This window comes from Furipterus horrens, unplaced genomic scaffold (assembly GCF_987537825.1).
Source record: "Furipterus horrens unplaced genomic scaffold, mFurHor1.1.pri manual_scaffold_2, whole genome shotgun sequence".
NCBI lineage: Eukaryota > Metazoa > Chordata > Mammalia > Chiroptera > Furipteridae > Furipterus > Furipterus horrens.
The window spans coordinates 151,808,095-151,824,120 of record NW_028327172.1 but is presented as its reverse complement, the minus strand read 5'-3'; the positions used below and the strand labels follow the sequence as shown (position 1 = coordinate 151,824,120).

At 37.3% G+C, this 16,026-nt stretch overlaps 1 protein-coding gene across 7 annotated transcripts in view; it reads left to right on the top strand.

Moving 5' to 3' along the window:
- The window catches only part of ABI1 (abl interactor 1), a 107,745-nt gene that overhangs the window by 69,201 nt on the left and 22,518 nt on the right, over positions 1–16,026 (top strand). For 4 of the 7 annotated variants that reach the window (XM_090266634.1, XM_090266633.1, XM_090266631.1 and 1 more), the window contains exons 4-6: positions 12,706–12,720; positions 13,445–13,545; positions 15,076–15,216. In XM_090266634.1, the coding sequence (XP_090122760.1) occupies positions 12,706–12,720; positions 13,445–13,545; positions 15,076–15,216 (257 nt within the window). The remainder of the gene's footprint in view (positions 1–12,705; positions 12,721–13,444; positions 13,546–15,075; positions 15,217–16,026) is intronic. The other 3 variants (XM_090266632.1, XM_090266630.1, XM_090266635.1) reach the window with 1 other exon arrangement.

Below are 16,026 nucleotides of genomic sequence, written 5' to 3'. Positions count from 1 at the left end.
CAGTGCTATTGCTGGGTCTTTTGCATTCTGAATTATCTAGGGTTCTTGGATAAGAACTTTATTCCACCCTTCTCTATTAGACTTTCCCCTTTGCTGTAATGCTTAGAAATTATATGTAAAGTTGGGATACTTAGCAGATGTAGAGGAGGATACTTATTTCTTATATTTTTACCCAAAGTTGTGGCTAGGGCTATGTAAGAGCTTAAATTTAAAGTTAATTTAAGATATTTTAGACTAGATTGATCTATAGGATTTGGATTATGAAAATCTGGAAGAACTTTACTTTCTATTATGTGCCTTCAGATTAAAAATGATGTGTATACCTTACACGTGTATATGAGTGCATGCTCATGTACTGACTAATTCATTCACTTGCTCTTCTTTCTCTTTTGCCTAATCTTGATTTTTTTTTCTACGAAAGAAATATACACTCATGAAAAAAATTCTGTCACCATCTTGGAAATGAATATCCTCTACTGTTTCTTCACTTATAATTGTTGGATACATAGTACTTAGCAGAGTATAAGATGAAACCATATTTTACAATGAAATTTTTAGTGAGAATATTCAGCTATTTTATTATTTATATAAATGGGAAGTGTAAACACATCATGATATATACTGAAAGTATACAGATGTGAGTTGGCAATCTTTTTTTTTTTTGTAAAATAGATACGTTAGACTCAGGGCTTTAAAAATTTTTTTTAATATGCTTTATTGATTATGCTGTTACAGTTGTTTCAATTTCTTTTCCCTTTGTTGCCCTCCACCCAGTGACCCCCTTCCCTCTATGTGCCTATTGTTTGTGCATATAGTTCTTCTCAACATCTTTCTGTTTACTCCACTCCCTCCTACTATACTTAATTCCTGTACCATCTCCATCCCTTTCCCCCCTTCACCCTCCCTGCTGACCTCCCCCGAAAATGTTCCCCATACCTATAATTCTTTTCCCACTCTCATTGCCTACTTAGTTTGCCTTTGTTTCGATTCCCTAGCTTCTGTTGTTGGTTGTGATACAGTTTTCATTTTAATGTTCATAGTTTTGACCCTTTCTCATAAACAAGTCCCTTTAATATTTCATGTATCAGTGGTTTGGATCTGATGAACTCCTTCAGTTTTATTTTGTCCTGGAAGCACTTTGTCTGCCCTTCTATTCTGAATGACAGCTTCGCTGGATAGAGTGATCGTGGCTGTAGGTTTTTGCTTTTCATTACTTTGAATATTTCTTGCCAGTCCCTTCTTGCCTGCAGAGTTTCTTTTGAGAAATCAGCTAATAGTCTTATTGGGACCCCTGTGTGCATAATTGTCTTCTTCTTTCTTGCTGCTTTTAAGATTCTCTCGTGATCCTTAATTTTTGACATTTTGATTATAATGTGTCTTGGTGTGGTTCTGTCTGGGTCCAGTTTTTTTGGAACTCTCTGTGCTTCCTGGACCTGCAAGTCTATTCCTTTCCCAAGTTCGGGAAGTTCTGCTTCATTATTTTTCACATAATTTTTCCATTCCTAGTTGTTGTTCTTCACCTTCTGGCAATCCTATGATTTGGATGTTGGCCCACTTATAGCTGTCCCATAAGGTTTCTGAGCCTCTCCTCATTTTCCTCACTTTTTGTTTCTTTTTTCTGCACTGATAGATTGTTTGTTCCTTCCCTAAGTTTCAATTTGTTGAATTGATTCCTGATTTACTTTCCCTCACCACTAGTTTCGTATGTGTTTTCATTTATTTCAGCAGGACTAGCCTTCATTCTTTCCCCATCTTGTTTAAGATCTGCTGTCAGGTCTGTAAGCATTTTATAACCAAAGCTCTGAACTGTACCTCAGAACGATTTTCTATCTACTGCTTTATTAGTTAGGTATTTGCTGTCTGATCAGCTGTGTGATTGGGATCTCTATTGTGAACTGTGCCATCTTGACAGTTTTGAGTTTACCTTTGCTTCCTGGGCGGGGCTATCACACCTCCTGTGTTATAGGGGATGGAGCCCCGTGTACTCATCAGAACTGGGTGACCCTTCTCACCACACTGGAATTTTGTGTGGGGGTGGAGGTCCATGGTGGATACCTACCGTTTACTCTGTGTTTAGAGACCGGGAGCCTCCTCCTCCATCCCCACACCCTCGGCTCTCACATCCGAGCCATAGGGGTATGCCTTCCTTGGCATTGGAATCATTTCATATAATACTGGTTTCTTGGTGATGTACTTCTGTAGCTTTTTCTTGCCTGGGAAGCTCTTCATATCTCTTTCATTTCCTTGCTTTTTATCACTTTGAATATTTTTTGCCAGTTCCTCTGGCCTGCACAGTTTCTGTTAAAAAATCCGATGACAGTCTTCTGGGGTGACATCCCTTGTAGGTAAGTAATTGCTTTTTTCTCTCTGCTTTTAAGATCTCTCTTTGTCTTTAACCTTTGATATTTTACTTATGATATGTCTTGGAGTGGGCCTCTTTGGGTTTATCTTGTTTGGGACTCTGCTCTTTCTGGTCTTGAATGTCAGATTAGGGGAGTTTTCTGTCTCTTTCTCAAATGGATTTTTAATTTTTTGCTCTCTCTCCTCCTTCTGGCACCCCCATGATGTGAATGTTGGTATTTTTGAACTTGTCTCAGAAGTTCCATATGCTGTCCTCATTGTTTTGGATTCTTTTTTCTTTTTTTTTGTTCTGATTGGGTATTTTTTGCTTTGTTATATTCCAGATTATTATTTTGATCTTTGACTTCATCTGTTCTACTGTTGTTCCCTATAAATTATTTTCTTTTCAGTTAGTATATCCTTTGTATTTGACTGGTTCTTTTTTATGGTTTTCATGCCCATTTTTTATGCTGATGAAGTTCTCAGTTCATCTACTCTTTCCCTAAGTTCATTGAGCATCCTTATACAGTGTTTTGAGTTCTGCATTGGTAGATTGCTTGTCCCCATTTTGTTTAGTTCTTTTTCTGGAGTTTTGTTCTATTCTTTCATTGGGACATGTTTCTTTGTCTCATTTTGGCAGCCTCTCTGTGTTTGTTTCTATGTATCAAGTAGAACCTCAACATCTGTCTGTCTTGGTAGGTGGCCTAATGTAGTAGGTGTTCTGTAGGGTCCAGTGTTACAGTCTCCCTGTTCATCCAAGCTAGGCACTCTAGGTGCACCTCTTGTGTGGGCTCTGTACACTGTTCTGTTATAGTTGAGCCTTGACTGCTATTGGCACGTTGGTGGGAGAGATTTCTTACACCCTAAGTTGATTGGCTGTAGGACTGGCTGCTACTGCTTTGGAGGATCAGCTGTGTAGGGACCCACCCCACTGAGCAGGACTTACTTTATTAGGACTCTGGTACCCACTGAGTCTGCCCCTTGAGTGTGTTGCTTGTGGAGGTGGTTGGGTGGTGCTTTGACATAGTCTGAAACTGTCCACGGGGTGCAGGCCAAGGTTAGTCGCTGTCTATGTTCTGCCCAGGGCCAGCCGGCCTGAGATACAAAGCAATCTGCAGGTTACTGCTGCTTGTGCTGGTGTTGGAAGTGCCCAAGAGATGTTAATCTGTGAACCAAAGCCAGCTGCTCTTATTACTGGGCCTGGGGCCACTTAGCAAGAGATGAGGGGCACACTGAGGCCAGATGATGCTTACTTTGGGATTTTAGGGAAGTCTTAAGCATGAGCCAAGATGGGTCATTCATATGGAAAAGCCACAGGAAACAGCTTGGGTGGGCTTGCAAGTTGGGTGGGGCAGCGTCTTGGAATCACTAGGGCAGGGCAAACACTGTTAGGCTGATGTAATCTCAGATAGGCACCTGCCTGCCAGTTCTTTGTGTGTGTGTGTGGGGGGGGGGTGATGCTCAGAAAAGGAACAATGGCCTCTGCCAGCACTATTGTCAGGGAGAAAGCTGCCCCCAGCTCTCACCCTGATGCCAGACAGTTCATTTCCTCCCCATGTGTCCCTAGTGCCTTTCAAACTGCTGCCTGAGTGTAGGAGCTCTGAGGGAATGAGTCCGAATAAGTCTATGCAGGTCCTTTAATAGGAACACCTCAGTTACGAGCAGTGCTCTCTCTCACTGAGCTACAATCCTCCCTGGGTTTTACAGCCAGAAGTTATGGGGAGTTCTCTTCCTGGCACTGGAACCATGGGCTTGGGTGCCTTATGTGGGGCTGTAGCTCCTTGCCCCTCAGGAGGGACCACTACAGCCTAGATATTCCTCCCGATTTTTAACTGCCACATATGGCTATGGGATCAGTGTCTTCTATGTCTCTGCCCCACCTACCAGTTTTTATGTGGCTTCTTTTTTATATTCTTAGTTGTAGGACTTCCGTTCAGGAGGTTCTGAATGTTGGTTGTTCTATAGTGTAGTTGTAATTTTGATGTGGTTGTGGGAGGATGCTGGTACCGTATCTCCTATGGCGCCATCTTGATCAGTAACCTTAATATGTATTGTTGACTGGGACAGGAGGATGGGTGGCTGTCAGAATAGTGTATCTTAGAAGCTATTTTGTGGCATATTTGTCCATATTTTGTTTGTGTGTTATACAACTGCAAACACAATTATTTGCCCCCCTAATAGTCTCATTGCTGCTTTATTTCTCCAGTTTTCTGATTTTTAAGTAAAGATCATTGCTGACTTAATTAAATAGTGTATCTTACCTCCAAGGATAATAATGTTAGTCCAGTTTAATTTCTAAATCCAGGTATGAAATATGGCCAGGTAGAATTCCAGACTAAAATGAGCGATATCATTTGAAGAAAAATTAAAGAACACCAAAGTTCTGACAGTTTCTAGAAATAATATATCTAAGACAAAGTATTCATATTTTCTTCTTTTGGATGATGTCTTTAATACTGTCTTTATCATCACTAGAAAAAGATAGATATATATTTGGAAAAGCACATATTATGGGAAGAACTTAAAGCCTCCCAAATTTATAAAAAGTTAGTTTCTACAACCTCACTTTTTCAAAAGTGGCATAGTACTAGTAGTAATGCCTGAGGACTGTGCACATTATTTCATATAATTCATATATGTACATAGATTCATATTATTTCATATGTACATATCTTATATAGACTATGTTTCATGAGTAGCCTTTAAGATCAAAGCAACTTGTCTTCAGTCTTGAATTTTGGCTGAACTGGTTCAGAAGAACACTTAGAACTAAACCTGTAACTTCCTATGAGTATTGGCCTGCTCAGATTTGGATTCATAAGTTACAAATAAATGGGTCTCCAGACTCTATTCCATGGTTAAAATCGGGCTAAGCTATTACTGTGCATAGTGATTTTGTTCTTAAACATTGATATGTTACATTTTTTTCTGAATTTGAAGCCACCTGTTATTTTTATTTTAATATTGCAGTTTACCACTTTTAAAAATATAGTATTCAAATAATGAGTACTCATACTCGGGTGTTTATTATCCATTAGTCTTAGGTCTTGTACACTGATGTATTAAAGTAAACTTACATGTCATTTGTTATGCATTTTTTACTTTATTGTTGACACTAGTATAGATGTTCTCATCCCCACCCCTCAACCTTTACCCACCTCGACCTGGTCCCCAGCCCTGCTTTCTTCTGGCCATCACCACATTGTTGTCTCTGTCTATGGGTTATACATATATATGTTCTTTGGCTAATCCTTTCACCTTCTTTCATCTATTGGCCCCCAACACCTCTCCCCTCTGTCAACTGTCAGTCTATTCCATATACTCATACCTCTGTTTCTATTTTGTTCATCAGTTTATATTGTTCATTAGAACCACATATACATGAGATCATATGGTATTTGTCTTTCTCTGACTGGCTTGTTTCATGTAGCATAATAATCTCCAGGTCCATCCATGCTGTTGCAAAAGGTAACAGTTCCTTCTTTTTAAATGGCTGTGTAGTATTCCATTGTGTAAATGTACCACAGCTTTTTGATCCATTTATCTACTGATGGACACTTGGGTTGTTTCCAGATTTTGGTTATTATAAATAATGGTGCTATTAATATATGGGTGCTTTTTTTTTTTTTTTTTTTTAATTGGTGTTTCAGGATTCTTAGGATATATTCCTAGAAGTGAGAGTGCTGGGTCAAAAGATAATATTTTGAAGAAACTCCATACTGTTTTCCATAGTGCTTGCACCAATGTGCATTCCCACCAGCAGTGCACTAGGGTTCCCCTTTCTCCACATCCTGCCAGCACTTGTTCATTGATATTTATTGATGGTAGCCATTCTGGCAGCTGTGAGGTGATATCTCATTGTGGTTTTAATTTGAATCTCTTGGATGATTAGTGACATTGAGCATTTTTTCATGTCTACTGACCATCTGTACTTCCTCCTTGGGGAAGTATCTATTCAGGTCCTTTGCCCCTTTTGAAATTGGATGGTTTGTCTTCCTGGTGTTGAGTGGTGTAAATTCTTTATATATTTTGGAAAGTAACTTCTTATAATCAGGTGAATAATTGGAAAATATGTTCTTCCAGACAGTGGTTTCCCTTTTTATTTTGTTGACATTTTCTTTTACAGAGCACATGTTTCCCATGTCCTAGAAGACAAATTGGCAAAAATATTGCTATGAGAGATGCCTGAAATATGGTTTTGTGACTTACATTTTAAGTATTTTATTCATTTTGAGTTTATTTTTGTGTATATTATAAGTTGATGGTCTAGTTTCTTTTTTTTGTATGTACCTGTCCAATTTTCCCAGCATCATTTATTGAAAAGACTGTCTGTACTCCACTGTATGCTCTTGCCTCCTTTGTCAAATATTAATTGGCCATATAGACGTGGGATTATTTCTGGGCTCTTTGTTCTGTTCCCTTGATCTATATGCCTGTTCTTAGGCCAGTACCTGGCTGTTTTGATTATAATGACCTTGTAGTATAGTTTGATAACAGGTATTTTGATACCTTCAACTTTGTTCTTCTTTCTCAAGTTTGCTGAGGCTGTTTGGGGTCTTTTTTGGTTCCATATACATTTTAGGAATATTGGTTCTAGATCTGTGAAATATACCATTGCTATTTTAATAGGGATTGCATTGAATCTATAAATTGCTTTGGATAGTATAAACATTTTTATGATGTTAATTCTTCTAATTTATGAACACAGTATATGCTTCCACTTACAGTCCCTCTCTATATCGTGGTTCACTTATCGCGGCCTCGCTATATTGCGGGATTTTGCGGTACTGTATACGTATGTTGTTAAAGTTATGTAGGTTTAAGAGTGTAGAATATGTTTAAGAACATAAGTAGTACTTATAAAAATGTGGAAAAGGTTAATAAGGGACTGGGAACAGTTTATAAGTGTGTGGGAAGTGTTTATAAAGCCTTAAAATACATATAAATACTAAAATAAATGTAAGGTTCCTACTTCGCGGATTTTCACCTATCGTGGGGGGGTGGTGGTGTCTAGAATGTAATTGCCCGTGATAAGTGAGGGAATACTGTATTTGTTGTCCCTGGCTGGTTTGGCTCAGTGGATTGAGCGTCGGCCTGCGAGCTAAGTGTCGCTGGTTCGATCTTCCAGTCAGGGCACTTCAGAGAAGGAAAACTCTTGACTCCAAAAAACCTCCGCTGCCTTGCGGCATACCTCTTCAGGGGAAAGGCTAAGGGAGTAAACCCCGACAGAAAATCCGGAGCCGGAGTCCCTAAGGCGGTTTGACGTTGTAGTCAACACCGGCAACTCCTGCGGCGCACCTGAAGCCAAGCTGTATTGACTCCGTCTTTCCCTTGGATCCTTCAGCTGCGAAGAGAGGGGGGGTCTGCTGCATGGGCAACAGCAGACCCTCCATATCACCCTGCCCAGGCTCTGTAGCTTCAGCTTCACTGGAGAGGACACTCCAGCGTCATCGCAAGATGTCGATTCAACATGAGAGGAGACAGATACCGTGTCACTCCCGAGTCGGACTGCACAGCCATTCTCGGCGGTGCAGATAGACTCTTAAGAAGCTACACCATCGTCTCTCGAGACGGACGGCTGCCGACGACGACTGTATTTGTATCTTTCTCAATTTCTTTCTTTTTCGAGTATAGGTCTTTTTACCTCCTTGGTTAAATTTATTCCTAGGTACCTTATTTTTTTGTTGAAATAGTAAATGGGATTGTTTACTTAGTCTCGCTTTCTGATAGTTCGTTATTGTTGTATAAAAATACCATTGTTTCCTGAGTATTGATTTTGTATCCTTCTACTTTGCCAATTTATTATGTCTGATAGTTTTTTGGTGGAGTCTTTAAGGATTTTTATGTATAATATCATCTCACCTGCAAGTAATGACAGTTTTACTTTCTCCTTTCCAATTTATATGCCTTTTATTTCTAATTCTTGTATGATTGCTGTGGCTAGGACTTTTAATACTAAGTAGAATAGGAATGGTAAAAGCAGACATTGCTGTCTTGTTCCTAATCTTAAGGGAAATGCTTTTAATTTTTGCCCGTTGAGTATGATGTTGGCTATAGGTTTGTCATATATGACCTTTATTGTGTTGATGGATGTTCCCTCTAATTTCCACTTTCCTGAGAATTTTTATAAATGGGTGCTGGATTTTATCAAATGCTTTTTGTCATCTGTTGATATGATCATGTGGTTTTTCATTTTATTTATGTCATATATCATGTTTATTAATTTGTGGATATTGTACCAACTTAGAATCCTTGGAATAGGTCCCATTTGATTATGGTGTATGATTTTTTTAATATATTGCTGGATCTGGTTTGCTAATACGTGATTGAGGATTTTAGCACCCATGTTCATCAGGGATATTGGCCTATCATTTTCTTTAACTGGTTTTGGAATTAGGATAATGCTGGCCTCATCAAATGAGCTTGGGAGTTTTCCTTCAATTGAATTTTTTGGAATAGTTTGAGAAGGAGAGGTGTTCGTGCTTCTCTGAATTTTTGGTAAAATTCACATGTGAAGCAGTCCAGCCTAGGAGTTTTTTGATTACTGCTTCAATTTCACTAGTTGTAATCTGTCTCTTCATATTCTCTAATTCTTCCTGATTCAGTTTTGGAAGATTGTATGTATCTAGGGATTTATCTATTTCTCCAGATAGTCCAATTTGTTGGCCTATAGTTGTTCATAATATTCTCTTACAATTCTTTATATTTCTTTGGTGTCAGTTGTTACTTCTCCTCTTTTATTTACTGTGTGTTTTCTATTTTGTTTCTTATTGAATCTGGTTAAATATTTATCAGTCTTGTTTATCTTTTCAAAGAACCAGCTTTTGGTTTCACTGATTTTTATTTTAATTTTTGTATTGTATTTTTCGACTGTTTATTTTTGCTCTGATCTTTATTTCCTTCCTTCTACTCACTTTGGGCTTTGTTATTTTTTTAAAAACCAGTTCCTTTAAGTGTAAATTTAGATTGTTTATTTGAGATTTTTCTTCTTTCTTGAGGTAGGCCTGTAATACTATGTATTTCCCTCTTAGTATTACTGGATAAGCATCGACTAGGAGCAGATCTGCCTCAGGCCAGCCTTATAGTGTGTGGTTTTTTACTTTGTGTAAGAAAGATTTCACAACATGAGTTCAGGTGATTTTGTGAATATGTTTGTTTGATTTTCATGGCTTAGTTTCCCCATTCCACTTGCCCAGGAATTTTCCTAACTTCTTACTATCCTGCCTCATTAGGACTTCTTTTGCTGTATCCCATAGATTTTGTGTTGTTGTGTCTCATTATCATTTGTTTCAGGGTAACTTTATTTCTTCCTTGATTTCATTGTTAATCCCTCCATTGTTAAGAAACACGTGATTTAGCCTCCCTGACTTTGTATCTTTTTAAGTTTTTTTCTTGTGTCTGATTTCTAGTTTCATCCCATTATGGTCAGAGAAGATGGCTTGGTATGATTTTAGTCTTCTTAAATTTATTGAGACTTACTTTGTGTCCTAATGTGTGGTCTTATCCTAGAACATGATCCATGTGCACTTGAAAAGAATGTGTAGTCTGCTGCCTTGGGGTGAATTTCTCAAAAGATAGCAATGAAAACCATTTGATCTAGTTTGTCACTTAAGGCGACTGTTTTCTTGTTGATTTTCTGTCTGGAAAATCTATCCATTGATGTCAATGGGGTATTAAAATCCCCTACTGTGACTGTATTATTGTCAGTCTTTCTGTTTATGCCCATCAAGATTTTCTATACTAATTTAGGTACTCCTGTGTAGGGTGCATAGATATTTACCAGAGTTATATCCTCTTGCTTGATCGTCACATTTATCATTATATATTGTTCTTCTTTGTCTATTACTATAGCTTTTGTTTTTAAAGTCTTATTTTTTAAGATAAAAGTCTTTGTACCCCAGCTTTGTTTTTTCATTTTCATGGGATACCTTTTTCCATCCCTTTACTTTTAGTTTGTGTATATCTTTTATTTCTGAGGTTAGTCTCCTGCAGACAGCGTATTTATGGGTCTTGTTTTCTTTTCCATGCAGCTACCATATGTCTTTTTTTTTTTTTTTAAGTTTTCACCCAAGGACATGCTTATTGATTTTAGAGTGAGGGGATGTGAGGGAGACCAAGAAGGAGAGAAATATCAATGTGAGAGGGAAACATGTATCTTTTGACTGTCATATGGGTCCTGACCGGTATCCAGACCCACATCCTCGGCATGTGCCCTGACCAGGAATTGAGCCCATGACCTTTTGGTTTATGCGACGACCCTCCAACCAATAGCCACACTGGCCAGGGCTACCTACGCTATGTCTTTTGATAGGAGCATTCTGGTCTTTTACCTTTGAAGTGATTATTGATAGGTATGTATTTATTGCCATTTTATTCTTTTAACTCTCTTCTTTCTTTTTTCCTGTTTTTTGTTTGTTTGTTTGTTTGTTTGTTTGTTTTTCTTCTACTTCTTAAAGCAATCACTTTAACATTTCTTGTAACACCTGATTGTTCTAACAGACTTCTTTAGCTTTTTCTTACCTGGGAAGCTCTTTATTTCCTTTTCAATTTTAAATGATAGCTTTGCTGGGTAAAGTGGTCTTGGTTGTAGGTCCTTGCTTTTTATCACTTCAGATATTTCATGCCAATCTCTTTTGGCCTGAAGTGTTCCTGTTGAGAAATCAGCTGACAGTCTTATAGGAGCTCTCTTGTAGGAAGCGGCTTTTAAGAATCTCTCTTTGTCTTTAAGTTTTGCCATTTTTATTATGCTATGTCTTGATGTGGGCCTCTGTGGGTTAATTTTGTTTGGGACTATCTACACTTCCTGGATGATTGTGACTTTTTTTTCTTCATCAGGTTAGGGAAATTTTCAGTCATCATTTCTTCAATTAGGTTCTCAATTTCTTGCGCTCTCTCCTCCTTCTGGTAACCCTATGATGTGGATGTTGATACACTTCATGTTGTCCCAAGATCCCTTAAACTCTCCTCATTAAAAAATTATTTTTTCTTTTTGATGCTCTGATTGGGTTTTATTCTACTTTGTCTTCCAAGTCACTGATTGATCCTCTGCTTCATCCACCCTACTTTTTATCCCTTTTCAGTGGTTTTTTTTTTTAGTTGTATTTTTTCCATTATCATTTACCTTTCAGTGTATTCTTGATGTTAGATATGGTATTCTTCATTCCTCACTAGTTCTTTTTCATGGTTTCTATGTCTTTTTTCATACTGTTGTCGTTTTAGTAAGCTCTTTAAGCATTCTTACACCCATTACTTTGAACTCCATATTTGATAAATTGTTTGCCTTCGTTTCATTTAGCTCCTTTTCTGGAGATTTCTCCTATTCTTTCATTTGAGGCCTGTTTCTTTTTCTCTTTACTTTGGCTGCTTCTTTGTGTTTGTTTTTATGTACTAGATAGATACACTATGACTCCTACTCTTTGTTGGGTGGCCTTATGAAGTAGGTGTCCTGTGGGACCCAATGGTGTATCTTCTTAGTCTCTTGAGTTGGGTGGTGTAGGAATGTCCCTTATGTGGGTTATTTGGGGCCACTGGTTTAATTGAGCCTTGATTGCTATTGTCGGTTTGTAGGTAGGATTGACCCTCAGGCTTGCTGGCTATGAAGCTCAACCCCAACCATGGTGTGTGAGCTGCAGTGCAGAATCAGTCTCTATGTGGCTTCTTCTGTAAATCCTTGGTTACGAGACTCCTCTTTAGCTAGTTTTAGGTGGTTTTATTCTGGTGACTGTTCTTTAATTGAGTTGTATTTCTAGTTTAGTCCTGGGAAGAGGTGAGTGTAAGATCCCCCTACTTGCACCACCACCTTGAAAGCCCCCACTTAACAATTAAAAAAACAGAACAAAACCTTTTCTGATGTTTCTGGGTAATTTGTACTCATTTATCAAGTTTTTATCTACTATCACTTTCTCTGACTGTTCAAAGAATCACTTCCTTAATTGTGTGATAACGTGTTACTAAACATAGTGTAGACACAAGCTGGATTTTGCTTGCTCATTTCCATTCCAGCTGTTCTATTCCCAATTTGAAAGGAAGGCTTTACCAGTGTTTGTTTTTAAATCAAAGTTTATTATCTGTGAATCAGTTGGTTTCCATAGGTAAATACAGAATTAAGAAATTATTGGACCTGCATGAGATTGGCGTAAATAAGTGGTTGTTTCCTTATGAATATATTGTTTTGAAAAATATGTGATACACATGACTATTTCCCAGCTGATGAATATAATTTTCTTTACAAAATCTTTGAAATAATGCCTGAGTAAAAGCTTATTAAGATGAATTGAATAAATAACAAATACAAATCTGTCTTATTAGACATAACTTACTTAGAATTAATTTCTACTTTTTCCCCCCTTTTTTGCCAACGTATAGTGGCTAAAAGCCAAGGTAAGAGCTATTACTTATCATTTGATCCACAGTTTTACCTCTATATTGATAGAGGCTGCAGAGCCACTAAAATTTGAAACTCTTCCTATGTGTCTGTCTGCTTTTTTCCCATAGGATTTATGTAGATTAAATATACTCAAATTCAGTACAAATCAGCTACATTTAACTTGGACGTGTTAATATATCAAAGATATATTGACACCTGCATTTATGTAGGAACATTAATTTTGCTAACATTTATTGCTTTGCTTATTTTTTGATAGTTGCCTTGCTTTTATAGACTTACAATTAGGAGGTTTCCCAGACATCACATATGACTTTGTTTCTAGGATAAAGATGATTTTTCAGATGAATATTTTAGCATGTTGACACTGAGACCTATAGTTTATGTTCATACACACATTTCAAAAATTTTGGGACACTTAGTATTTTAATGTAGAGAAATTTGATTTCAGTGAACATGTTTAACAATAAAATAGTATATAAAATCCAATTATCTCCCCTATATTTGCCATACATTAGAATGAATAAGAAAAGTCAAGTGCAAGTGGTTTCTTTTAAAATGTAGAACCAAAGTCTGTTGTTAAAACTGTCTGGGAATCCTTACTTCACATTCTGATATTAAAAAAACAAACAAACAAAAAAACCCAATAATGCTGGTAACAAAACACCAAGAGAACAATTAGATATAAAAATAAAAGCTCCTTTTTTTGGTGCATTTTAGCATGGAAATAATCAGCCTGCAAGAACTGGCACACTGTCAAGAACAAATCCTCCTACTCAGAAACCACCAAGTCCTCCCATGTCAGGCCGGGGAACACTGGGGTAAGAATTTCACTACATTTTACAAGAAAATTCGCATATGAGAGGAAGAGATGATTCTGTGTTTAAGTAAATGTATGGATCAGTCCTATGGAACTCTCTTAATGTGGCACTACTTTTTACATTCATTTTGCTTCTTTTATTTTCTTAACAGAATCTGAAATGAATGTGCTTGTTCTATAATATTCTCTGTAGGAGTCTATACTAGACATATTCTTTTGTATATGTAGAAATGAGCATTATTTATCTTTTAATTCCTTTTAAAAAAAATTGACTTATTTCAAATGAAATTACCAGTGTATTCCATATAGTGCTTTTATAAGTATTTGCAGTACCTATATTACAGAACTTTGAATAAGTGGTCTATTTTGTGTAGTTTGGTTTGATAACCTCCAGCTTTTCTGCTTTCCCTACTACTTTTCACCTAAGACTTAGAGCCTCTTTACCTGGAATACTTCTAACTGTGCTTGTGCTTGTAATCTTAGGGCCCTTTATACTTGAGTAGCTTTGTGGGAAAGCTGTTTGGAGAAGCAAAAAAATAACAGTTGGCTTCTTCCTTCTCAGTTCTCATTGCAATAAAAATATTGAATAATTGGTAAGCCATTCTGAAAGATTGTTCACCTTAACATAGGAAATAATATATTAGAGCTCTTTCTAGTGGAGGGCTGGGGAATCATTATTTTATAGTAACAGGGATAAACAATAATCTTTTCTTATAGATTCTTAGTTTTTCTTTTCATTCTATAAACCCCTTGCCCCTGCAAAAACATTTGAAGTTATTAAATACAAAAGTTAAAATCATTTGTTGGGGAGTTAATGGCATTACATCTAGGATGAGCAGGTACTGTACTTGCCCATTGTCCATATAGTTCCATATTGAGGTAGCAATAAATTGCAGAGGAGATACTTAGCTTCCCTAATGTATAAGGACAGTAGATTGTGGGTGACTGAACTGGGAATAATATATATTTCAAAGCTTAATATTATTTAGCATTTCAGAAATTATAACCATTGATTTCAGAAATAGGGTTAGAACTTTTATTTTTTTTGTAATTTTAAAAAGATTTTATTTATTTATTTATTTTCACAGAGAGGGGAAGGGAGGGAGAAAGTGGGAGAGAAACATAGATGTATGAGAGAAAACATTGCTGGGGTTGCCTCTTGCTCACCCCCAACTGGGGACTGGCCTGCAACCTAGGCATGTGCCCTGACCCGGAATCACCAGCAACCTTTTGGTTCTCAGGCTGGCACTTAATCCACTGAGCCACACCAGTCAGGGCAGAGATAGGGTTAGAACTTTTCAATTACCTTTCCTGTGCTTTTCCTAAGAAAAGGTAACAAATTTTAGTTTTTGCATAAAGTAACAAAATTCATATACTCCCATTAAGAGTTGTTTTAAACAAATTTTATTATTAAAAAACAAAAAACAAACTTGCATTCTGATTGGTTAAAAAGGGACAATCACAAATTTGAGGGGGAGCAATACCGTTTTATCTTTCTTATTCATTATTCCTTTCTTCAATGCTTCTTTAGACGGAATACTCCTTACAAAACCCTGGAACCTGTTAAACCCCCAACAGTTCCTAATGACTACATGACGAGTCCTGCTAGGCTTGGAAGTCAGCATAGCCCAGGCAGGACAGCTTCTTTAAATCAGAGACCGAGGACACACAGGTAATCATTCAGGTTGAGCTTTTGAACATTTGAGAGTGGGGTTATTGACTGGTCACAAACTCTATACCATTGCTGTGTAAAGTACTATAATGTTAGCACAGAATGTCAACTTTGAGGTAATAAAATTGTATATGTTTCTGTTAAAACTTCTGTTTTTTAGATTTTTAAATGTATACTTATACTATAAGCAGATGGCTACTGTTTCTTTTGTCAGAGGATATAGGCTAAAGAATGTTTTTTAAAACAGTCTTTGAAAAAGATTAAGGTAACCAGTCTTAAATATTTTTGGATAAGATGTTAAATATCAGAAATTATCCAACATGATTTAAACTTGAAGAGGCTGGAAGAAAGACGACCTTGCTTAAATTTGAGGAAGAATTAATTAAAAGACTTGATATACTCTATAATATGTTGTTGTATAAATTGTTTTTTTTAAGTTCTAGAAATCAGCTACCCAGTAGATTTTTAAAAACTTGGTTTTGGAGCATAACATACATTTAGAGAAGTATACACTTTATTAACATCAGAGAAGGAAAACTCTGACTCCAAAAAACCTCCGCTGCCTTGCGGCATACCTCTTCAGGGGAAAGGCTAAGGGAGTAAACCCCGACAGAAAATCCGGAGCCGGAGTCCCTAAGGCGGTTTGACGTTGTAGTCAACACCGGCAACTCCTGCGGCGCACCTGAAGCCAAGCTGTATTGACTCCGTCTTTCCCTTGGATCCCTCAGCTGCGAAGAGAGGGGGGGTCTGCTGCATGGGCAACAGCAGACCCTCCATATCACCCTGCCCAGGCTCTGTAGCTTCAGCTTC